Source organism: Synchytrium microbalum, assembly GCF_006535985.1.
Source record: "Synchytrium microbalum strain JEL517 chromosome Unknown SmJEL517_scf0006, whole genome shotgun sequence".
Lineage (NCBI taxonomy): Eukaryota > Fungi > Chytridiomycota > Chytridiomycetes > Synchytriales > Synchytriaceae > Synchytrium > Synchytrium microbalum.
Genome location: NW_022158355.1, coordinates 125648 through 151059, shown reverse-complemented (window position 1 = coordinate 151059; position 25412 = coordinate 125648). Strand labels below are relative to the sequence as shown.

Here is a 25412-nt window from a genome sequence, read left to right as displayed (position 1 = left end):
CGGGTATCCGTTTGGAGCATCGGGCACGCATAGACACTGTGAGATATATCTCGATACTCCTGCTGTATCACTGCCTAATGCGACACAGCTGTTCATCAAGACGTAGGTACCACAGTCATTAAGGCATTGGCCGACGAGGGAAAAACATGGCAATGTTTGTCCATTGACTCCATATCTAAAGATTAGGAGAATGGAGAGAAGTAATCCTATTTACATTCAAGTGTTAGAATCGTGATCGGCTCAAAGGTACGGCGTTCGTACCCGAATACATGTTCGTTGTCATCACTTGAATCAGAATATTTGACATGTACAGTTACAGCAGGAAACGAACACCAAGGACGAGAGAGACTATCCTATGCACTATTAAACGTTCCTTCCAACAATCCACTGGTGGAGAACTACCCGGATCTATCTATTTCGCGCTGGATCAATAGCGTGTTTTTTCAATGCCAAGTTTCGAGGAAATCAAAAATCCAAACATATAACGGAAGCGTAGCAACGAGATCAAAAAAGAGGAGATCAATGGCATCCTTAATAATTCTCGCATTCATATTGGAATTAGTGTCCTTGACTCTGTCACAGCCTTTCATTCCATCAGATCCTTGCTATGCTGCAATTGGAACTTGCAGAGACAACTGTGGTGGGTTTGACGGATTGAGGATAACGATGTGGAACTCATACTGATTTTGAATTGACTTTCTTTGCAGGAAACGCGGTCTTGATCAATTCGTGCGTTGCAATTGGTAAAAATTCAAAACTCATTTAGAGATTTGCGATGTTGACCTTTGCAAAATATTGCAACCTCAGATTGATCTTAGTCAAACTCGTTTATGCCATTTTCTAACGACATCATTCCTCCACCGCTTGATAGGCTCATCGTATTCCACGGTCAGCTCATTTGTGACTGCCTGCCAGTGTGTCCCAGGAGCTAGCACTGGCCCTTTAATCTATCTCAATGCATTGGGTACTGCTAAAAATACTAGTATTTCGCATTTCTGAGTCCACGACCGCTGACTCTCTCAAACAATATTAGATCAAACTGATCCAACATTGCAGGCATTCTGTAACCAAGCTTACGCTGCGTCAGGTGCATGTGCTGCGTCTTGGATACCCTTAAAGTTCTGTTACGGATATGTGAATAGCACCGGTGGACTAATGGTATCTCAGGCCAACCAACAATGCTATAACCCAAGCACGCAACAGATTTTAGAGGTGTTTGAGAGTAAGTACCCTGCTTTTTTTAACGTCATTTGCCAACTTATAGTCATCTAACAAAATTCTATAACACGTCATAGATTCCCAAAACTACACATCTCGAAACCCAGACACTACATTAAGTGTCTCGACCATCTCATCGTGTACGGCTGCCGACACAGCGTGCACAGGCCGATGCTCGGCCACAAGTGTACAGAACTTTACGTGTGGAATTAATGGATTCAGTGGGTTGTTGCCTGCATGGCCTTTGTTGAGTGCTGCAAACCAAGGAGGGCCGTCGATTACGTCGTCATGGTATGGATCAAAGGAAGTTAATTTTTACATATTCGATACGCTAACCACGTGTTCCTCGTTCTGGCAGCGTTTGCAAGCCTGGCACGAGCGTATCTGCAAGTCCTCTGGCCGCATCTGCCACCTCTGCTGCCCCTGTTGTATCTGCTGCTTCTAACTCTTCACCCAATGGGCCACTATCGTCCGGTGCTATTGCTGGGCTCGCTTTGGGTCCGTTCATTACTACCACATTCCTGTTTTTTTGGTTATTGCTCAAGACTGATACATAATCACATCGTTACAATTAGTGGGAGGATCTGTACTATTTGCTATAATTGCTGTCTCGATTCTTGTCAGAGGTAGAGTCTTCCGTCGTCGTCAAGCTGAAGACGAAGCTGCTGCCAGAGATGAAAGTGAGGCTGCTCCAGCTGCCTCAGGATGGTTCCGGCTACCACGATTGTGGTGAACATTAATTTACGAATCTGTAACTGACTTGTTGTTGGGATCGTAGCTTTAAAGCTTAAAATGAGTGTGTGTATATCTATATATTGTTTGGTAAAAAGGTCTGTTACCTGTCTTCAATAAAGTGAGAGGACTATTTCACAAGTCGCAATTTCGTTTCTCTGTACAAAATGAAACAAGGTTGGTATGATTAAAGAATATGTCTTATTATAAAGTAGAACTAGTATTAAGAAATCGGTTTGCGGTCTATTAGGATTCAGTCCGTTTTAGAGGCTAGTCTTTCTGACCTTCAGGCCTTGGCAGCAGCCTCAATAGCCTTCTCCTCAGCAACAATCTTGTTCTCTTCAGCATCCGTGATGATCTTGACTGGTCCTTTAAACCACTTTCGAGCAGACACGAACCACGATAGCAGTGAGCCGATTAATGTTACTCCAACAGCGACGCACGTGTAGTTCATGGTTGTAGAGATCACTGGATTGACGGTCGGTAGACAGAAGATGATTGTAATGAATGCAATCCTAGAGTGATCATTGTTAGAAACGACGGCTTTTGGACACAATGGGAGAAACATACCAAACGACAGCAATCCAAGAAAACATGACTCCAGCAAAACCGAAGGTGACGGGTCCGGGAACAAAAGTCTTTGCACCAATGGTCAATCGAATCAGTATAGGAATGCCGTACGAGATGTACAATCCAATGGTTCCGATTGAAGTTACAGTCGAGAAGGCGACTAGTAATGTTGAAGGAGTCTGTCAGAACTTGATTCATTGACTACCAAACGTGTGGGCCTTACTTGGCGATCCCAGATATGGTAGAATCAAAATGAAGGCCAACACAGCGGCAAGCCTAGTAAGTTTTGAGAAAGATGTTCAAGACATGTTCATGCTTGGAAACGTAAACTGGGCGCTGACGTACCAGACAGTGTTTACTGGAGTTTGAGTAGTGGGGTTGACGACATGCCAGATAGCTATATTTGTGAATGGGGTGAGCGACAACGATGAGCTAAGACCTGCCCTCGGACACCAATTTTTTACCCAACCGGGTGAAGACATCGATCACTTACAGCTCAAAGGCATTGCGCCATCACGGGAGAAAGCGTACATCATACGACTGTTGGCAGTGATGGAAAATAATCCACAGAAAAACATGGCTCCAACGGTAATGAATAGAAGCACAGTGGCTCCTTGTGCACCAACGGCGTCAAAGTAGACTGGTTTGAGGATAATGTAGTTAGAAAATGGTGGAGCTGAGGAGCACCGAAAGCAAAAGACCTACTTTGGGCAACTGGGGATATGAATCCGGTGCCAATGACAGCTAAACGAGAAACAATTCATGAAGATGACGGAAGGCAGCCAGAACTGAAGAAATGCACCCACCATCAAAGTCTTGGATACTGAATAGCATAGTCACAATGTATATGAAACCGACGACACCTGAAATCACGACTGATGAAACCATTCCTACAGGGCCTCCGACAGCAGCATTCTAAAAAATACCGGTTTGAAATCGATTCTCCTCAATCGAAAGAAACACACGACAAGATACCTTTGTTTCTTCTGATACGTGAGCAGAAGCATCGAAGCCAGTTAGGGTCTAAGTCGAGCAACTTTGTAAATTTCAAGCCAAAAAATGTGGTGACCGTCACAAACTTACATATTGAGACATCAAAAGACCAATTAAAAAGACGTAAACGGGCGAGGCATTGTCAGGCGACCATCCGGTGTTGTCAATGAACTGGGTGAAAACCATTGAAGCAGGCTGATGGGTGGGAGCTTTGGCACCTACGACTACCACGAGCAACAGAGTTCCAATCAAATGCCACCAGATACTGACATAGTTCAAAACTCCGAGAATTGTTACGGCAAAGGTGTTTAGTAGAGCTTGGATCTAATGATCAAACGCAGCATGAGTAATCACATTTCGACGCATTTTTGATGTTCTCGCTGAAGCAGTTCCTCACAATTATAACTCCCAGCGTCACGGCAACCTGGATTCCTTGTGTAGGCACAAAGTCCGGTTGGGTGAATTGGACGGTAGCGCATAGGAACTGTCCACAAGCTAGATCGATTCCGGCTGTGACACCAACTTGGCCCTGTATAGTGTTGATAAAGTTGGCCAAAATATGAAAATGGAAGAAATGGAGCTTAGAATTGAATCCTACCAATAAGTTAAACCATCCAGTAACCCACGATGCGAATGGACCCCATTCAGGACCAGCAAGCTTGGCAGCCCAGAAGTAAAGCCCTCCAGCTATTTCAGAAGAAGCCGTAACGTTTTGTTAGCGTAAATGGTTCATGTTCATGGTCGTCCTCCATGACAAACCCACAACACAGGCTCAATTCAACCTACCCGTGGGGAACGATGAGCAGATTTCAGCCATTGCCAAGCTCACGATCGTGCTCATGATCGTTACAAATATCCATCCAAATGTCATGGCTGCTGGACCACCGGTATTCAATCCATAGTAAAAGAGCGAGGGAATACCAGTCAAGATACCTGTCAGAGATCTTTGTTAGTACTGTACATGCGAATTCATTCATCTTTTCCATTTTGATTACTGCTCATTCAGCAAGTGGGTTTAAACCAAGTTGGGGGGCTTTTTGTGGGGGAAAATCAAAAACGTGAAGTTGCAGCCATAGGCGGAGCAAAAAGGACACGATTCATCAGCTTCAGCTACTCACTGATGATTGAAAACGATACTCCAAAGTTGCTAGAAAACAATGCGAAATGTGTCAATTTATGCCAAGCGATTTGTCACGATCAAGGTCACGCTCACTGGAATGAGGTAAGTTCACGTCGTAGTTCCTGCTTGTAGCCGAGCTTGGCAAGCATAGCTACGTTTGAGACGGGTTAGAATGTGTCTTCTTCATGTTTGTATTTGACCTCCACTTGATTGATTTCGATGACGCACATATGAATCGACGCAAATGAGGATTGTGAAGGTGAGGAAAGCGATACGTACCTTCATCTTCGATTTTCATAGTAGCGTCTGCCATCTTCCTCAATCTTCCGATATTGTATTTGAGCCTATTTATATTGGGTGTTTGGAGTGTGGTGGTTGCTTGTTTGTGTTCGGGTTTGAAACTTTATTCACTATCATATCAAAACCGGTTTAAATGGTTTTTATTTGTATCGGTTTGTTGAAAACCTCCATCACTTACAATGAAACGTTCGCCTGGGAGGATCGATCTGCACAGATATTAATATTGAGCTTGCAGTTGTAGTATCGCTCGCAATTGGCTGCTTAAGAAACGGCACCAACATGCTTGCAACGAGTTCTAGGTTTTGAAAGCATACCATGATCGATGGTCTATCCCGAAAGGATGATGACCACCGAATGGTCGCAGATTCGATTTAGGATTCACCTCGCCATCATGACGCTCCTCTTGCAATTCTTGTTCACTGCTGCTGCGTTTTCAACGCGTCCAGTAGAGAACCAATGCGAGCAGTTCCCAAGTTCTTTAATAGAAGTCATTTTTTAACTATCGCTCGTTGTCGCGGTCGAATCTTAAACGTCAAAACGCTCCTCATCGCCATCTCCAAACTCCAACGCATCAACTTCAGCGAGCGATTGAGACATAGTAGAAGATGCCACCTGCCTCTCCTATTCCAAGACCGAACGATGATACGAAACCATTAAGGTATTAACAACGAAACAATGCTTAACTTTTCATAATCTTCATTGAGAGCAACTCAAACTGACTGTCAACTTCTAGTGACGAGGAACGCAAGAATGTAATTTGGGACATGCGTACTGAGCTCGGTGGACTAGCTGATGGCGTCGATGATTACGAACTGCTACGTTTTGCAGTTGCCCGTCAAAACAACATCGTACGAACTGTGTTCAAACCAAAAGAGTCACCAACCTCTCACACTTTCTCGTTAGAAACAAGCGTCCAAGATGTTTACCGAGTATCTTGAGTGGCGTAAACGAGACCGAGTCGATGAACTACCTGTCCCAAGTGTAAATGGAGCACCGCTTTTACAGCACGTTAGAGGATACAAGACCATTCCCGATGGTAATATCAACCCGCATCTTGATGGCGTGCCTGAAAAATTCAAGTCTTGGTATGGATATTCTGGTGGCGGAGGCTTCCACAAGCTTGACAAGGACGGACAACCTGTCTTTATCGAACGAATGGGTCTTTACGATGTCCAGGGAATGATCAAGTACTGTACAGCTGAATCTATAGTGGATATACACATCCGGAATGCTGAATTTCTGACTCGAGTTCTGATGAAGGAGTGCTCGGATCGCGCTGGAAGGAATATAGGTTGGCAATATGTGCTCAAGAGTCAATTTTCTTTATATGCCCTTCGCTGATGCCTATCTATGCAATAGAGAAGCATACAGTCATATTTGACTTTGAAGGAACTGGCTTCCATCAGTTTGATATGAGGGGCTTGGCCTTACTTAAGAGCATCACGGAGGTAGAACAGGCTTATTATCCGGAACGTCTAGATAGATTGTTTATCATCAACGCACCATGTGAGTGCAACGATGCCTTCAGTAGTTCTCTCTAATATATGAATTGACTATCTTCGTCTCCTATAGTCTTGTTTACAAAAGTATGGGCAATCGTAAAACCATGGCTGGCTCCGGCTGTCCTAGACAAGATACATATATTCGGCTCAAACTACCAAGACACCCTTCTGAAACACATTGACGCCGACAGTCTTCCGAAATATCTAGGAGGAACCTGTGAATGTGCTCACATGCAAGGAGGGTGCGTACCCTCACCACAGCTCGATCACAAGCATCAGAACTATGGGTTTCAGGCTACAATAGATGGGAAAGATGAGCATACTTTTGAAGTCGAATGTCCGCAAACTGCTACGAATGGAGCTATGTTGGTGTATGGATTCAAGAGCTCGGGACAAGGATGTCGTTTTGAGATTCGGCATCGACAGCAAGGGGGTGTTGCTGAAACAAGGTAGATGAAGTCGTCTGGTGTATGAGAATCCTCGCGTTTTTGAGCGTTACAATCTCACACCAACATAATGTATTAGCATCCTCCCATCTACTCTACACGACAGCGACAAGAAGATAGTGACGGGCCAATTCCCAGCTATACCTGGAATCTATATATTTGGCTGGCGAAAACCACCTGCAGGTATGTCATGTCACGTAGTCTGTGATAGCGTGGCAAATGATTCGAATGATGCTCGTTACTACGCAATAGGTTGGGTGTTGAGTGGACCAGCAGTGAAATTAGAGTACAATATCGAGGTACTGGATCCGACTGAAGCATTAGGATTGGCAAATCCTACTGATGCTCCCGAAGAACCTGTTAATATGGAGTCTGATGCTCCTGTAGCATCTGGAGCTCCCGCAGAGTCGGTATAAGTGTTTTCAGTTCGCATAACTGCCATTTATGTTCAGTAAATTAATAGAGTACTAGTGACCAGTTGATGACGAGTTGTTGGTTTTGACTACAAAGCGTCAATACTTCTGATAAGGAACTCCTTATATGATGTCGGAAGTGAATCACGTCTTTGCGTTCAACAGCTCCCTTCTTCCCTTCCACCTCGCTGTTCCGCCTTGCGTTCTTTCAAGTCACAAAAAACAAAAAGCACACACTAGCACAAGCGAGACCAGGGTCGAAAATGTATCTCAGCGGTGAAGACGACGTTGATCTAGTGGAAAAACAACTATTCTTATCATCGTACGTACCTCCGAGCTTCTCATTCCTCGCCTTGATGTCAGAAAGCTAACTTTTTCGCCTGCGCATGTGTTAAATCTAGCTTACAGCCCACATTGAACAAGCGAACGCTTCAAAAGTACAAGATAACACACATTATCAGTGTTATTGATGAAGAACAGCCTGCTTTTCCTAATGTAAGATCTTTTGGCGTTGGGACATGTCGCTGAACATCTTTTGCCTTGTTTTTTTTTTTGATCTATGTGATCTATGACTTTTACGGTACAAGTCATCTATCAAGCATACGATCAAAGACAAATTCGTATCCATGATCGTCCACTGTCAAAAATTTCTCATCCTTCTTCTTCAAACCTAGGATTTCACATACATGACAATCCCAGCGATAGACTCTGAAGAAACCAACCTCCTAGGCCACTTCCCTGATGCTGTCAAATTCATTGAAGACGCTATATCCTCAGGCGGGAATGTACTGGTACATTGCTTGGCCGGTGTGTCAAGATCTGCTACAATCGTGTTGGCCTACATGATGAAAAAATACGATATGGCCCCGACATCTGCTCTCAAAGTGCTGAGAACTAGAAGGCGAATCGTGTCGCCTAATGATGGGTTTTTGAATCAGTTGGAGCTGTGGGCCGAGTTTGGGTATACGGCCGAGTAAGAATTACTTGTTTGTTGTTCTCTTACACTTTGGTAGAGAGCTTACCACTTTTTTTTGCATAGTTTAAAAGACGCTGGTTTCCGACGATTCATGATGGAGGTGACAGCGTCAGTCATGACTGACAATCTGGACGCTTGGAATATGGGCGAGATGGTGTTGGCTCCAGACCCAGCTGCTCAGTCACGTCATGGTGCTCTAGCGACGAGGCAGAGGGTTTTGAGGTGCAAGATGTGCAGGTCGGTAAACAACTCTTCAAGATATTTTTTGGTTTACATTGTTGTGCTTACACGAATCCTTCCTTCCCTTCACATTTGTTTAGACGAGTCCTCGCTACACGCGACCACATTGTGGACCATCCCCGCGGCCCAGGCCCGGTATCATTCGCTCGATCGTCCAGAAAAGATATGGATTTACTCAGAGTGCAACAATCGAGTGGATCTACGGCGGCACATCCACCGTGCTCCATGGTTTTCATTGAAGCTATGGAATGGATTTCGCATATCCGTGATGGACATTTGAAGGGGACGTTACAGTGTCCGAATCATAAATGTGGGGCTAAATTGGGTAGCTGGAGCTGGAGTGGTATGTTGTGAAGTTTGGATCGTTTGTTTCGACCTTTAGTTACAATTGATGTTTGATTTATTTTTCTTGTCTAACTTTCTTTTGTGACGAAATCAGGATCACAATGCTCTTGTGGTGCATGGCTGTCTCCTGCGTTTGGACTACATCTGAGTAAAGTGGATCTCATCACTGCGGCTATATGAAGGTCGTCGATTGTTGTTTGAATCTGTGACTGTGTTTCTATGGAGAGCTTCGTTTATATAATCTTTGGAAGGGGGAATCATTATAATAGTATTTAAAATCGTGTAAATGGGAAGTACTGAAACAACGTGTGCGTTTGGGACTGAGATATGAAAGTGTGAATGTTTGTGCGAAAGTCTTGGTCTGAAGTACAAGCAATTACTTGTTTTCTTGAAGTACGAGTCTTGAGTAGAAAACGTACATACATTGAAATACTGCTGTTTGACTTGCAGTGGTGCAGCGTGCATAGTAGTGTGAGTCTGTTGGTGATGTGGCATCTGATCCGCGCCTGGAAAGAAAGAATGCGAGTTAGACAAGCCATTTTGAATATGAGTAAATGAATATGCGGTGCATGATTTTTGAGATTTGATCGCCCAGCCATCACCAAACACCTAAAAAAGCGTATCAATACAACGCAATGCCACACCAGCAACAGCTCAACGTACCTGCGATACACTATTAATTTCGGCAGGAACGGCTACAGCATACTGCTGTTGCTCGTTATACTGAGGGTTTGCCACTTGCTCAAGACAATAATCCCGTTTGCGACATTTCCGCAATACAGCCAGTTTCAATACGAAGGCACGAATTAGCTGCATCGTTTGATAGAATTGATGCAATCCATACGTCTCGAATCCTTGGCCGTCTGGATCTACTCCACTAAGAGACCAACACCGTCATAACAATCCAAGCTTCGAAAGTCCCAAACTACAAGTCTTCCAAACCAATCTATATATGTGCCACAACACTACATCCGACGAGCTAAACAACGTACCATTCCATGCATCAACCCACATGCACAAACTTCCTCCTACTCTTCAAAGCACATAGGCATATCAGCCTTGCCAATGCACAGCACGCTAGCCATCAGTACTTTTCGCTTCACCCAAAGACTTGCATTAAACTTATGCAAACCAGAGCAGTTAGGAAGCACACATACATCAACCAAGCTTCTACAACGCAGACCTCTTCACCCAACCAAACTCGTCAACCTTCCACCTTTCCTTCCTTGCTGATACTGGCGCTTCCGGTGGTACGGTTTCTGTCTTGCTGCTGCTCCTCCTCCTCGTCTTCCTCGTAATTTCGTCCGCCGGTACATCCCAGTTACGAGTCCACCTTCCATTACTTTCGATACTTGATGTTGAGGATAAGCAGGATGATGAAGACCATAACGATCCAGGATATTTTGGAATATTGAGTATTTGATCATCCCATTCGGCTTCCCAGGAGTAGATGATCCACGTGCTGTATACAAAGGAGCAAGATGGGATTTTGTGTTGGGGTGGGTGTTGTTTGTCTTGTAGTTGGGTGGATGTTTCGCGATTAATGATGTGACTTCTTGTGTCCTAATAATAGAATGAATTCTTTAGTCTGCTGGTTTCATGTAAAAAGTTCATCAATCGACGGCTACATCACCACAAACCAACTGTAAGATGTAGCAACTTACGCCATATCAAATCGTTTTTAACGAATCCGTCAATCATGAGCGCATGTCCGTCCGCTGTTCGTACTTCGGTTATGGTACATCCTGTTTTCCGTCTGATGCGTCTGTTTGTCAAAATGTTTGGAAAATGTGAGGTTCAATTCTCGATTCAAGCATCTGAAATCATTCAAGAGTATAATGATGTCTTTAATAACACATGTGCAAATACATGCCCAAGTTCATGTTGTATGTTCTTCATAGTTGTATTGTCGAAGAGTGCTCCAAGAGGAAGTATCACGTTCCAGCTTTGAAGACCTATGAAGGAGGAAAGAGAAAGTGAGCATTTCGTGACCTTACACTATTTCATATATAGTGGCGGTCGTTCCATATGTTGAACGTTCCCTCATGTCAAAGTCTTACCGTTGGTGCGTTGCTCGTCATGATAAGACACCATCTCCCATATACAAGATCCCTTGCGGAGGGATTTTTGATGGAAAGAGTCGGAATAATCAGAGTATGAAGGTAAAATGTCTTGAATACAAATAGGTTTGATGGGAGGTTTTGTCTGTTGTCTTTGTCGCGTAACCCGAGAAAACCACGCAAGGTCAAACAATCACGCCAGAACGAACTATGGCATGAAACTCGACCTGGAAGTATACTTGTCTCGTCCTTTTGCAAAAACTTCTACATCTTGTATTCTATGCTATACACTATTACACTGTTTTACGACAAAAAAATAATCTTATTGGAAGAAGCTCGCTGCTTCGTATTCATATGCTTCAGCCATTGACTTCAAGAGGGCGGAGATGGGCTCAGTCATGGCATTGGGTTCCACATTCTCCGTAGCTACTACTGGTATACCACCAACACGACCCTTTTTGGAGTTTGGTTGTTGATGTTGCTGCTGTTCAGCGTCCATCATTTCATCTTCTAGCCTCTTTCGTTTAAATACTAGATACTCCAATGAGTGCACAAGCGGTTCTTCTGAAGCTACTGCGGTCGGCAGAACGTCCAATGGTGGTGCTGTAAACCATTTGAGTCGACCATCAATTGTAGCGTCAAAGTAGGATGCTATTGAAATTTGCAAAAAATTCGTGTGTTTGCATTCTACCAGACACAAAAAAACCACCATGACCGGCGAGAAATACCTGTTTTGCTGGAAATTCCATCACGATTATCTACCATATATTGCGTCGCAGTTTGCAATGGTCCGACATGATTCTAAAAATGAGACAAGGAATAGAGGCCAAAGCGTAAGATAGACCTTCGAGATATACATACGACAACTGTCATGTATTTTTTTCTCACCTGAAGTTGAGGAGGAATATAAGCACCAGGAGGCGGAGGATGGAGTTGACCAGCTGGCATAGCCGGAACAGGTCGTGCAGGAGCTTGCTGTCGAGGAGGAGGGCCAGATTGAAGACGACTTGGAATTCCCATCTAGAATACCAGACGGCAAAAAAATTAGGAATTCGTTCAGTGCTGTAACGACGATCGTTGTCTTGTACTCGTACATGTCTCCACCAGACTTTTCCAAACTTACCCTATTCCTTCCACCATCCCGTTCAGCACCAGGCGACCTCGACCTCCTTCTTAGCGAAAGATACTCTGATGGTTCAGGTGGTTCAGCACTTGGTGCACGTCGTCGAGATATAGGCGGTGTCTGCGTATGAGCATCCTCTCTCGCAAACTCTGCAAAGTATTTACGTTGAGATTTCGGTTCAGGGAAATTATCAATCTCAATCTTGTTTTTGCGAGGTAGACATTGCTGCCAGTTCTTTATCTTTTCTTGTCTTTTTTGATCAGTGTATCTTGATTCGCAAGCATACACTGTACAGGACTTTGGTAAGCCTCGAGGTCGGCCCTTGTGGTATTGTCGCCACCATAAGACAAAGCAGCGGGATTCGATTTCTTCCAGTTTGTAATATAGGGTTGTGTTTGTTTTGAAGACTTCGTTTTCGTAGAATTTGGCCCCTGGTAATTGAACTGTTTGTTCTGGTCTCAGGTACCACATGGCCTTGATATAACTAGGACTACAAAACAGACTCGAAAGCATCAGTAATTACGAATAGAACACTCCAGCATTCCCAGCAAGTACAAATACTAAAACCCGTTTGAAGTCGAGCAATACTCACCCATCAGGTTTACTTGACTTGATAATTTCCCATATCTGACCAATAGTTGGTCTACTCGGATCCAAAGGATTCCTAATATGACACCACTCTCCAACCTTCCAAGTTTCACCATTAAATTTCACTTCTTCCACAGAGTCGCCTTCAGGTGTAACAACCATAGCGGGTGTTAAAGTTATAGGAGCTGATGATGACAGGTCTCTGGCAACCAAGGTTTGGAATAAGCGCTGAAAAAAAGAACAATGAGTGATAATCCAGTCACAGGCTCTGGTTCTGGTTCTTCCGCACAAAATCTAGTTACCTCCAGCTCAACTGCATCCTCATAGATCTCTGACCCTTCCTTGTTATACCGCTGTGCATTCTTGAACATGATTTTCATGTCTGTTTCGAACTGCTCTTGGGTGTCATACCCTTTTCCATTTAATCGTTTGGAAATCATGTTGAGACACATTGGCGTTTTGATCTGTTATTGTGTTGATTTGCGATAAAGATTAGGTCGATGACAAAAAAACCAGATCGGATGGAAGAGCCATGAGAGGGAACTTGCCTCTTGATAATAATCTGGATACTGGTCACGATCCGGCAAATTATCAAACATTTGAGAACAAAGTCGACCCCTACGAAGCCAAAGTGTTGATACACAAAAAAGCGTAGCGGAAAAACTGTAGAATGTGGGTACTCTGCATTCTTGTGATTTGAAATCTTTTTCACTATCGCCTTCATTTCATCATTTGGCTGTTAAGAATCCAACAAAAGGTGTCAAGACTGATTACTAAACCCCCATCATCACAAAGTAAATCACAACAACTTACTGATCGTGCTTCAGTCCTGACTTCAGCCTTGACTTCAGCCTTGACGGCTGGTAGTGATTGTGATGGTTGTGGTGTTGGTTCGATTGGAGTGTGGGAGATTCCATAAGCTTCAAGCTCTGAGCGCAAGGTAGCTTCAAATATTTCCTGGATGTCAAAGCAAGTGTTAGACATAGAATTCTTGATGTAGATATTCTTAGCTCTCATATCATACTTTGAGAGTTGCAGCATCCTTCCAAACAGGCGACTTGGTCTTGTTGAATTGTTGAGCATTCGCAATCATGATATTGAAATCCCTTGTAAAGTCATCCAATGATGCGTATTGGTTTGTGTTGATCTTGTTCTGTGGTTGGTTTAGGTTAACGTGTTTGAGGTTTGGACAAACGCAAGCCAGTATACAAGGTCGCAAAATACGACAAGAGAGTAAAACGTACCTGCATAGTATCGAACGCGACGACATCACGGAACAGTTGATAATACTCTGGATACTCATTTGGATCTGGAATTTGTATGAAATGAAAAGCGTAATGTCGACCAGTCCTGTAATGAATATGGCGTCAAAACATACTCAATGAATTTGTATTTGAATAATAAACATTGCCTTACTCTGGTTCTCTTGCATCTCTCGCAGTCCTGGCAACTTTGTTCATGATTTCTCGTTTTTGTTCATCTGTGAGGGTCCTGATGCTGTTATTGCTCGGATTAGGAGCAGGTGAATTCGCTCCTGGTTGCTGCTGATGTAGTGTAAGTTTGAGCTTCATCCTAGTTTTGGCTCGTCCTTTTTGACTCTTTTTTGTGTGTTGTGATGGATCTTCCGAATTACCAGAATACCCTAATGTCATGTATACACGCACCGAACGTAAGATACGCTAGACAACATAATACACATCTATAAGACGCGTATATCCAGGTTCAGCACGTACTAGACAAAGCTATCTCAACAGACCTGGAAACTTTTACACGCCCAACATCATGCAAAACACAAATCATCACAAGACGAGAAGAATACTCAAGCAAATCACGTCGCGAAGCCACTTTATATGCATTGTTTGAATTGTAATAAATTAAATGATGTCACTAAATAATGCATGCTTCATGAGTTCACTGACTACGACCACATTCAAGCTGTTCCCAACCAGTTTATAGCACTGTATACGCGACAAACTACTCGGAAACTCAAAGTAATGCTTATCATTACATTTGCCTTCGCTACCACCCTGCTCCTGCAGAGGTAGTCCGCGCAGTTTTAAGTTAGCATCACCATCCTGCTCTCGGAGCGGTAATCCATGCAGTCTAGCGCATTCAGTAGGTGTAAAAAACCTCGGCTTGAGGTCAATTAACGTCTGAGGGTTCAAATACTCAAAGCTCTTGCCGAAATCTCGTGTTTGTAAAAAACTGCCACTCCCGATTACGTGATGACTTCCATACGCTTGAGTAAAGACACTGCACAAGTGTTCATTGGGCTTCACTACATCTGTGCAAAAAGGTGGCTTAATGAATCCGTATCATCAGAGAGATGGCACGAAACATCGCGGTGACAATGTCATCCCTTTCATAACATACCAAAGTTGAACTGATGCCGCTTCAAAATGTACTCGTCAGGCACGTAATAATCTGCTTCAACAACATCAGAGTCCAAGTATTCGCTCAAAGCTGGTGGACTTTTGGGAGTTTCAATTCGATCATTGATGGGCCATCCTGTAATCATTGTGGCACGTTCTATGTATGGCTGTGTACCTTCTGCTCGAGATTCAAGGACTCGACGAGCCTAAAATGGCAAAAAAAGTCAGTCAAGTCCTCGCCTGGATGAGGTTTTCTCAGTTACGCACTGTAAGGTAGTATCGCCTTCTATCATTTGCAATCCCAAATTGAAGAGGCGTCAATAGGAATTCGTTGATATCGTAGCCTAATACGTCTAATTGTTCGACGAGACGAGCTCGACTCCTTGATCTCTATGAAGACAAATAAAAAAAAATTCCCGTGAATCTCTTTCAGCAAAGGCTTTGCGCTGTAGTACTCTTGTAATGCATACACATCCACATACCTCAAAATTAGGGACATTTTCAAGAAAGATGTAGTGGGGAGGTTTATGCAGCTTTGGCAAGATCGAGATCAAGTGCAACAGACCCTTAGCTCTTGGATCTAGATCATCCAGTTCCTTTCCTCCTTTAGTGAACAAGATTTTCAGCAAACTGTACGTGCATGAGTATGTGGCGACGAGTGGGGAAAAGCACCATTCAATAATTTCCATTGTGGTTTTCTTTTGGCTGGTTTACCTTGCGTATACGGTTGACAAGGAGGCGACATGGTCCAAATATCAGCTTCATAAGATGCATACTTTTCAGCCGCAATAGTCTCAATATTCCATAAATGAGGTCGAAATCCAAAATTGTGAAAATAGCAATTGTTGGCGTTGATGTTGATGTCAAAAGCTGCAGCTACTATAGGGAGTTCCTTATCACCGAATGCACGCTCCAAGGAATAGTGCTAGAGCATTGTAAACGGGTGAGCTTATTGCGTGATGATGAAGGTTTAGATCAGGCAACCTAGTTTTCAAAAACACAACAAAGTGTCATATAACTTGCCATTCCACCAAGACCACTAAAGAATTCGATGCATTTCATTATAATTCGCATACAAATAGTGCTTCTAGACTATTACAGCTTATTTGCGTTAACGAGCTTGTCAAGTGTCGTAACCCATTCGTCTTTTTTATCAGAATTGCTCAATGTCAATGACAGAACATCATTGATAAACACCCTATTCATGACATGATGATCAGTTTTATGATTCTAGGTGTTCAAAGCGCATCAAGAGCTTACTGAGGCGTTCCAGAGACACCACGAGTGCACCCATACTTCCACGCAACACGAGCTTGCGCATCAGCCGTCGAATTCCGATTCAAAAGCTGTCGAAATTCCAATTTATCCAACGGAAACCGTTCAATCAAGAATTTAGACACAAATGTTCTCGTGTCAGCATCATTGAGTTGATCCGCGATAAACGAATCCATTTCCGAGAAGACTGCGTCCAAGAACTTGTACACCATATCTGTTTCTTCTTGTCCTCTATATACCAAAGAAGTAAATTAGATCCTTTGCAAGAGCTGATTTTGTGTAATGTCAACCTTTTGGGTTTGAGCGATTTCAATGTCGCAAATGCTGCCTGACAAACGAGATAACTGTTTTTGTGATAGGGAAGAGGAAACAAGTGGATGACTATTTTGAGTGCTGCATCTCCATAGTGATTGGATACGTCCTTTAGTAGTGGGAAGACGCTTTGCGAGTCGTCACACCTTGTTCATGGGCGTTGCTTGGTTAGTTTTGGCAATTGAGACATGTGGGAGAGGTCATTTTCCTAGCTTACAATGGATCCAGGAATACATCGAGTCTCAAGTCTCCGCTTCCTCTTGCAAATCCTGGTGTTTTGGAGGGTATTGGAGCTGCCATTGCGAAAATGTGGAACAAAGATGTTTGGAGTCAGCAAGCTTTAAGAGACGGGTGAAAATGTTGGGAAATTTGGGAGATATCGCGATTCTGTAATCGTGGTACTGGTGTTGAAGTGGCTAACACACCAAACGTTCACCTCAAATGCACAAGACATCACCATTTTATCGTTTTACATATATTCCGTGTGCAATGGGTAGGTACTAATAAAGACAAATAGAAGACTGATAACCACCACCATCACAGTCAAGGCTTTGCCTCTTCACCCTTGCCGCTCAACATTTCCCCAACCTTGGATCCAGCACTCTTGATCTTCTCCATCAATCCAGGTTCTTGAGCAGCAGCACCTTGAGATTCCATGTTTTCACCACCGGACTTCATTCCAGAGCCAACAGTTTCTTCGGCCGATCCTGCAGTAGATTTGGTCTTGTCTCCCATAGCTGAGGCGGTTTCTTGGGCTGATTGTTTGGCTCCTTTTGCGTGTGCTGAGACACTATGGTGAAGCATGATGATGATGAGATGATGGTGGAGGTGTTGGAAGTACAAGTAGTTGCATGCACATAAAAGTGAAGCATCGTGACCAACATGCACCGATCGCATCGATCGATCAAAACAACTTACGATTGACCAATATCAGCAGCCGTAGCCTTGACATCTCCCAGTTTGGATTGAGCAGATTCCTTTTCAGCTTCAAATCCCTTTTGAGCCTTTTCAGCAATGCTAATCACAAGTGTGATGTTGAGTGTGATGGTTGATCGAGAGACCGTACGCTCATAGCAAAAGACTATGCAAGTACCTCTTTGCTTCTTCATGGACCTTTGAAGCAGTGGATTTCATAGTGTCCTGTAAAAGAAAGGCAGTAGAATTGTTGCTCAAGGTACTGATTGATGACAACTCAAAGATAAACTCTTCAGCACGATACGTACTTTTGCTTGTTCTGTAGTGCTAGACATTGTTTTCAGATTCTTTGATGTGAGGATGTTATATCTTGCTGTTTGGTATTGGCTTGTGAGTTGGGGTAGTGCTTTTGGGAGCCGTTGCATTTATAGATTCCAAAAGGGGTGAGGAAGCTTGAGGTAAACCTCAAGATAAAAATTGACACGTCGCGGCAAGAATCAAATACCGGAGCAATTATCAAGAATGACAGCTTTACGCGTCAAATCGTCGTGTCAAATCAGTCATGACGTGATGATCGCGAGCTGGTCTTGACTTTTGACGATTAAAGAAATACCATACACTATCGTTGTGGATAATAAGGTGCTTGAATTGGTAGTCTCATCGATGTTGCTCTTAAATGCTCCCTTTTCGCAACGATCAAATTTGTCAAGTCAGAAATTGTTGTTATTGATTATTGTTTATTGTTGATCCATATGAACCATGTGGAATAAACGCATTTGAAGCGGAACTGTCAAAAAACAATGCAACTTGTTGTCATTTACAAAACTATGATCTCTTTAACTGTTATTGTGTGGGTTTACTTTACAATATTGGTACAAGGGAGTGACAGTCGTTTACTCTTTTAATCCCAACATGTCACCCAATTTGGCTCCAGTATCCTTGACTCGATCGAATAGAGATGGGTCTTCGACTGAATTTGTTTGATGTAGACGATCTCCCACTGCGCCGAAATCCGGTTGACTGGCCCGTGCCAGTTCACTTGCTGTATCGGATGGAGGACGATCACCGTTTTGAGGAGCAAAGGATGTGATGGGAGTGCTTTGTGCTTCTCGTCTGGCATTTGCTTCAAAGCTATTGAAGGGGGGTCGAGGTTAGACCAGTCTGCCTCATCGTCGTCACCCAGCATTTCTCGTGCTATGGAGGCAACTTCCACCACAACAGCAAGATCCAAAAGACTTTCAAAGCCTATATACACCGAGATCCAAACCAACGGGAAACTCTGTAACAACTGAGCTATAACTTACTTGGCTTGCTTCAAGTCGCCATCTGTATCGTACACGGGGAGAGCATTGTAATCACCCTCGAATGACGTAGCGTCTTTCTCTGGAGCATTACGTTTGGCAGATTCAGCATTCAGTGTGAATCTACAAAGTGGTTGACGTTAGTGAACGTTGGGAACGTTTCGATTAAACCTCACGCCGACTTTACAGGATCCAAAACTACAGGCTCTTATCACGATCTACCGGCAACTTACGCGTGACCAAAGTCTTGAGAAGCGGATTTCACATCGTCGAACTGGACATGTGCAGTCTTCTTACGGTAATCTTGGTAGTTGTCTTGAGCTTCGTCAGTTGCCAAGCTAATGAATTAGAAGTGGAGTCAGGAAAACATGTTATGGTGTGACGACCTCATTGAGGTTAAGGAGACTCTACGTCTCAAAACAATAAACAGTTGCCCTACCTGTGAGTTTGATTGTGTGCCATGTTTCTGTTTGATGTTTTGTGGAGGTTGCTAGTGTTTCCCGATGAATTCTTATTGTAATTTTTAGTACAATGTTAAATAGAAATCGTTTGTCGTTTTTTACTATTTATAGTCTCCATTTCACCGCACGGTCATGATCACGAAATTCCGCCTCAACCTTAGCAAAACCAAAAGCCGCAGATCAAACCTAAATAATAGCACGTCGACGACGCGTGAGTATCGGTGTATAGCCATTCAAACCCATTCATACATGGAAAACATCAATCTCGTTAGCTTGATACGCGTTGTTTTGGCTGGTATTGTCAAAGTTACACATATTGCGGCAATGACTGCGAACACTTGACGCGTAGAGCAAGGACATTCGAAAATCATTTTAATGTCCAAAATTTCAAACTTCTCAGTCTTATGCGAGTTGTGCTTTGCTGAGACACATGGTACCAACGCTACTGCTACTGATATGGGTCAATCGTAAGTTACTCGAGCGATCGGTCACGATGTTGTTCCACCACAATTCTCTGTATATTAGTGTCTCATCTCACGCAGAAGGCGCCAAACAATCAGCACAAGAAACCGCTTCTGCCATGGGAGACAAGGTCAAATCATCTGCAGGATCGGCTGAAGAAACTCCTGGTTCTGGAATGAAATCTGGTGGTGAAAAGATGGAATCTCAGGTGCTGCTGCTCAAGATCCTGGATTGATGAAGAAGCTCAAGAGTGCTGGATCCAAGGTTCGGGAAATGTTGAGTGGAAAGAGCCAAAACCTTGAATGTGAGGGTGGCGGTATCTGTCTTATTTCCTTGCACGTAGTATACATGTATCTGTTTGCACAAATGTACATATAACAAGATGATAAAATGGTGAAATCAGGGTTGGTTTGTAGCGATTTCACCCAAGTTAACAGGATTCAATGAATCTCCACAGGTGCAGAGTGATTTACATTCTTAATTCCTAACATTTCTATTCTGAAGAATGAGCTGATCATTCAGACATTGTCCAATGTTTTCACAGGAGAGATGTCGAATCCGAAACTTTTGCAAGAGCAAGCGGGAAGATGAGACTTCCTATCGTCCTTCATCCATAGTAAGATTCAAATGGACTTCTTTCATATCGGCTGATTAGCAAAACCTGACCGCACAATTCTCTATTTTGCATTAGATGTGACAATTCACACACTGCTGTCACGACGAAACCATGCGGTCAGCCATCATGGAGATCAAGCAATCAAAATCGTCGTCTACTAGTATCCTCCATCCTACCTATCACAAAACCCGTCAGGCATCATTTGCGATATTCGAATTGCTGAAATTTAAAATGCTGATGAAATGGCGAAACGACCTATACAACATGGTGGAGAAATTGGAGCTGTATTATTCCTGATTAAGATACCACGATGAGGCTGTTGCCACTATAGCAAGCTTTCGCTATACTTCACAAACTTTGAACACACAATTACAATGACCAACATTTGACACAATTGCAAGACGACTGTTATGAGTTATACTGCTATGATTTTATTTCAATGTGTTGAACTGTTTACTATACATTTTGTTCACCTTCAGCCCATCCCCTTCGCAAGACTAACTAATATATTACTTTAAGATTGATTGTTGTGGGGCTTTCGGTTCATTCCTCAGCAACCTTGCCAGATGTGGTTGTGGTGGTGGTACTTCCACTGAGACCTAGCATCTCACCGACTTTGGTTGCACCTGACACGACAGTGTCTTTCACTTGGGTGTATAGAGATGGGTCTTGGGCTTCACCAGCTTCATGGAGCTTGTCACCGGCTTCCTTCATGCCTGATCCGACAGAGTGGCGAGCAGATTGGGCCAATTCACTAGCCTTGTCACTGGCAGCGTTGATGTTGTCTTTAGCTGATTTCTTGGCATCTTCCGCATGGTTTGAGAGGCTGTTGTGAAGAAGTTGGTGGAAAGGTAGATGTTAGAAGATGATATATCCGAATATAGCCGATGCATGTTATGTAATAGAATGTTTGAACAAACATTTGATGTTTGACAAAAGTTTCGAGTTGCGGCGAAATCAACAAATATGAATCTTTGTACTTACGAGTCACTGACATCCGAAGCGTACTGCTTAGCATCCTCAAGCTTTTCTGAAGCGGCCTTCTTGGTTGACTCGTATGTCTTTGAAGCAGAGTCGGCCAATCTAGAACAAAAGATGAATGTTTGATTTCGTTAGTACAATGATCTAGATGCAGGCGTAGAATAAAGTACATTTGTATTCGTTAACTTACTCGTTGTATTTCTCTTGAGCAGCTTCAGCCATAGAATTGGCGGAGCTCTTAGCATCTGCTTTGGCAGATTCAGCTTTGGCTTGAGCTTTGGTTGAAGACATGATTGTTTATAAGAGACTAGAGAGTGGTTGAGTAAGTGTTCTATAGAGTGAGTTGTTGCTTTGAATAGTTTTTGTGATTGAAAGATTTAGAGCGCAAAATGTCTCCTTTTATAGTGTGTGCGGCAGATCATCTGAGATCTCCCATTCGCGCCTTTAAAAACTCAAACTATAGTAAACTTTCCAGCACCTTCCACAACCTTAAGATTTCGTCAGAGAACTTGTTCCAAATCAAGTAATTAGTGAGGTCGCTTGATTATCTACAAGTATATTGCAAAAGACTATAAAGGCGATCTTTCCTCAAGTGTTTCCATCAATACATCTCAATGACCCAACCAAAAATCTGTTCCTTGATTCGCCACTTTTGGTTGGCGGTTTATTGCAGCGAATCTCGCATCAGCTGTAACTGCTTTCTCGCGCATCTTTCGCAAATCGGTTTCAACCGTGGCGTTCTGTTTTATTTTTAAAAATATGGTTAATGATAGGCGACTCGGATGAAGAAAAAGTGAAGTAGAAGTGGCGACTAAGAGCCAATAACACAAACACATACCTTGCCAACATCAAACGCCCTCAACTTCCTCAACGACATGACTTTTCGTTCAGCGTCTGCCCTTTCCAAACTCTTGACCAAAGACTCTGTAATCTTATCCTTTTCAGAATTTATCAAGTCCCTTGCTTGCAATAATCTCTCTATGGGATCTGGTGCTGCTCGCTCACGTATCACACCCAGTTGTGACTCCATACTTGCTTGTGATTTCGTGGTTGGGGAATTTGGCTGCGAGTTTTGCTGTTGCTGTTGCACGATCGAGTGTTGTGGTGCCAGTGGTAGTCTACTACTTGAAGGCGGTATTAGAGATGTTGTGTTTATGGGTTTGAGAGTTGTTGAAACAGAGTCTGGGATGTTTAGATGGCTTGGTGATATTGTTGCTGATGTGGATTTGCCTTTGGTGCTGAGAAAAGCAGAAGAAAAAAAATTAGTTGTATCTATGGTATATGGGTCTGATGACTCTTGACACTCGTGTCTCTCTCGAAACACACCTTGCAGGTCTTGTAGCAGACCAAGCACCACCATACCCAGCACTCTTCTGTCTCTCTTTCGATGCAATAGAGTCACCTCCATCCGTTGGAGCTCGTGTGCGTCCATTCAATGCTCGTTCAAGAAGTCCAGAATAATACACTTGCTTAGTCCCATCTCCAACATTGGCATGAAACGATGATCGTCGACTACTTCGTGCACGTTTGACTCTCTCTTCTTCTTCTTTCCTGATCGTCTGGTCTAGTTGCTCGCATATTTCCATGTATGATATCCCAAACTTGACTGAATGGATTCGTGCTTTGGACTGGGCAATCTTGTCTTTGAGATATGATTGTCCGTTGCTTCTTCGTGGTTGCACTGCAGCTACATGGCAAAAAAATAAAGCTTAAAATCACTTTGTATAGCTTAGAGTACACAGAAACTCGTTTGGCTACCTATTCTCTCCAACCCTTGAGCAACCTTTTCGAAATACACCTTGTCTTCTTGAGCTTCACTTAATTGCTCATTGTAAGACCTAAAAAAGGAGCCAAGAGAATTTGAGTTTGAGCAGTCAATGAATACGTCCTGTCTGCACACGTACTGCTCGAATGGGTTTGAATCCAAATGCATTGGGTCTTGAAGTATCAAAGCTTCTGAATTCAGTACCGGATCACCTATTGAAAACTTGCTGAGTACCAGTTGTATAAATGATCGGTATTTTTTTTGTCTGTGCCACTCACCCAACGCTCGATAAACCTCTTTGGTATCTGCACAAAATCCACAAGAGTATACAGCCTAGTCCAGCATACTATAAGTACAATAGTAGACTTTACAATGCTGACATCGAATCCTTAACGCACCTTGTGACGTTTTGTCCGGTCAGAAACAATCCTTGGATAGTCTCGAACCTCCATAAGATCCACCTTTCGACATGTAACCCGTTCAGGCTCGTATTTGAAACTTCGTTCCATTCCTTTGTCGAGTATAGCCTGTCTAATATGTGGCGACAGCATGGCATCTCGATCGTCTGCTCTACTCATGAACGAGTTGTGGGAAATCACATTATGGCCACCGTGTGTGGTATGTCGTTTAGTTGGTCCTGGGATGACAGCAGCATTATTACTGGCAGCTGTACCAGTAGGTTGTAGGATTCCATGTAAACCAGTCGTTGGTACATTGGCGAGGGTTACTGAAGCGTTTCGTGCAAGTTTGGTTTCTTTGGAAAATGTCAAGACACTTGGAGAGGAAGGACGTGATATTTGCATCATGGTCGTTTGCATAGTTCAAATGTTTATGCTGCTTGACTGAAACCACCTTGGCTGACAAGAAACAAGTGTTGGGGTTCATCAAGACCCTCAAACTTTTTTTGTTGGCAGGACACGACTGCGCGAACAAAAACAAATACCCCTGCAGCACTTTTAGAGGTTTTATACTCACGCGCTGAATGAGACATTCGGCTCCAGCATCTCTTGCTCACCTAACGTTTGCTGCACCCGTCGGTTTGCGATATTGCGTCCTGCTCGCTAACTTTTCGTAATAGAAGAACGCGTCACAATCCTCCGATCTGTGTCTGTGCCATGAATAGTAAGTCTTTCAATTGTGTAATTGATAAAACAGATCAATTTTCTGAAATATGAAAATTAGACTTCCAAAAAGGCTGGTGGTCTGTGAACGTTTACCCATTTTTATGTCCTCCCTTTTCTAAATTCTCCAATTGAGTCGAGAAACCACTTCGGAGGAGCCACACAGCCACTCTACCTAGGACCAAACTGTCTATACTGATACAAAATTCGTTATCTGTCAATCTGTCACCCTGCCACCAAATGACCACCTACTAACAAGAAAACGTCCTGTCCATCACAATACCGAAAAGATTTTCGCCCAATTCAATCCCACTCTCCTTCTGATTACCGAATCCCAAAGCTTTGCCTTGCAGAGGTCCGCAAATAAGTCGACTTGTCGCCATCAGTGTCACGAAATCAGCACCTGTGAAGATGGCTTGGAAAAACCAACAGATCTTCTTCTTCTCAAAGGACCAGCTTTCTGCTATCAATTAGTAGACTCCAAAAGAAATTCGAGTGTTTGGTCGATTTGAAGGACTCTGCCACCAAAAGGGAAAAGAACCTTCTCCACTTTCAAATCCAAATTAGCCTCCCTTTCTCCATATTCCAAACCTCAACACCGCCAATTCTATTGCGGGGCTCTACTCTGTCTACGTCTTGCGCCCAAAGGATTTCAATCACTCCTCCAACCAACCTTTCAAAATCTTCAAAGTTTTTGACAATCTTGGAGCTCACTTTTCACCATAGTGAGCTCCCAGTACCCTCTTGGACCTAACTGTACCGTACGGAGGAGGGTAATGTGGCCATAGCCGGTTCCAAGCCCGGGTTGAGAAACACAGAGGACCCTCTTTTAACAAATTTGCCATAATTGCTCTGGCCATAGCAAGTCTGTATACGCCATAACTTATGCCATATACCATATAATGCTGTATATTATTGATGTTTACTCTCTTTTGTACATTCTTGTAAGACTTCTACTATGATGCAAAAAGGTATCCACAAGGTTTGGTGTATGTTTAATTTAGCGATCTGAAACGAAGAAAAAACCGTCAGCGGTAGCTCAAGTGCCAGCATAGACAAAATCGTCCTTGTTCAACGTGACAACTTACTCCTCATCGACATCAGATATACTCTCACTTGTAGCCCTCACGGGAGCGTACTTGGCAGTAGAAGCAGACCGCTGACCCTTATTTACAGGTATCAGTCTTTTAGGCGGTGTAGCCAGC

The 25412-nt window shown here is 43.3% G+C and overlaps 5 protein-coding genes across 5 annotated transcripts; 2 read left to right on the top strand and 3 right to left on the bottom strand.

Annotated features, from left to right (window-relative positions):
* Nucleotides 1-5538: 5538 nt before the first annotated feature.
* On the top strand, nucleotides 5539-7297 carry SmJEL517_g01702 (uncharacterized protein; the record flags this gene model as incomplete). Its single annotated transcript, XM_031167630.1, has 7 exons — nucleotides 5539-5591; nucleotides 5667-5781; nucleotides 5837-6224; nucleotides 6293-6439; nucleotides 6506-6884; nucleotides 6961-7064; nucleotides 7134-7297. 7 exons carry the CDS (start codon nucleotides 5539-5541, stop codon nucleotides 7295-7297), a joined length of 1350 nt encoding a protein of 449 aa, XP_031026328.1.
* A 260-nt stretch (nucleotides 7298-7557) lies between these two features.
* Nucleotides 7558-9035, top strand: SmJEL517_g01701 (uncharacterized protein; the record flags this gene model as incomplete). The annotated part of the gene is made up of 6 exons (XM_031167629.1): nucleotides 7558-7616; nucleotides 7696-7789; nucleotides 7969-8267; nucleotides 8334-8507; nucleotides 8591-8853; nucleotides 8950-9035. The coding sequence occupies 6 exons, from the start codon at nucleotides 7558-7560 to the stop codon at nucleotides 9033-9035; spliced, it is 975 nt and encodes a 324-aa protein (XP_031026329.1).
* Nucleotides 9036-11237: 2202 nt separating this feature from the next.
* SmJEL517_g01700 (uncharacterized protein) lies at nucleotides 11238-14197 on the bottom strand (the record flags this gene model as incomplete). Its single annotated transcript, XM_031167628.1, has 10 exons — nucleotides 11238-11566; nucleotides 11644-11716; nucleotides 11804-11935; nucleotides 12039-12528; nucleotides 12631-12854; nucleotides 12929-13090; nucleotides 13440-13583; nucleotides 13651-13779; nucleotides 13871-13976; nucleotides 14043-14197. 10 exons carry the CDS (start codon nucleotides 14195-14197, stop codon nucleotides 11238-11240), a joined length of 1944 nt encoding a protein of 647 aa, XP_031026330.1.
* A 303-nt stretch (nucleotides 14198-14500) lies between these two features.
* Nucleotides 14501-16885, bottom strand: SmJEL517_g01699 (DNA (cytosine-5-)-methyltransferase; the record flags this gene model as incomplete). Its single annotated transcript, XM_031167627.1, has 8 exons — nucleotides 14501-14910; nucleotides 15000-15204; nucleotides 15266-15388; nucleotides 15481-15602; nucleotides 15713-15923; nucleotides 16136-16196; nucleotides 16259-16504; nucleotides 16803-16885. The coding sequence occupies 8 exons, from the start codon at nucleotides 16883-16885 to the stop codon at nucleotides 14501-14503; spliced, it is 1461 nt and encodes a 486-aa protein (XP_031026249.1).
* Nucleotides 16886-21932: 5047 nt separating this feature from the next.
* Nucleotides 21933-23892, bottom strand: SmJEL517_g01698 (uncharacterized protein; the record flags this gene model as incomplete). Its single annotated transcript, XM_031167626.1, has 7 exons — nucleotides 21933-22061; nucleotides 22160-22559; nucleotides 22648-23008; nucleotides 23080-23159; nucleotides 23226-23298; nucleotides 23365-23419; nucleotides 23485-23892. 7 exons carry the CDS (start codon nucleotides 23890-23892, stop codon nucleotides 21933-21935), a joined length of 1506 nt encoding a protein of 501 aa, XP_031026250.1.
* Nucleotides 23893-25412: the final 1520 nt, after the last annotated feature.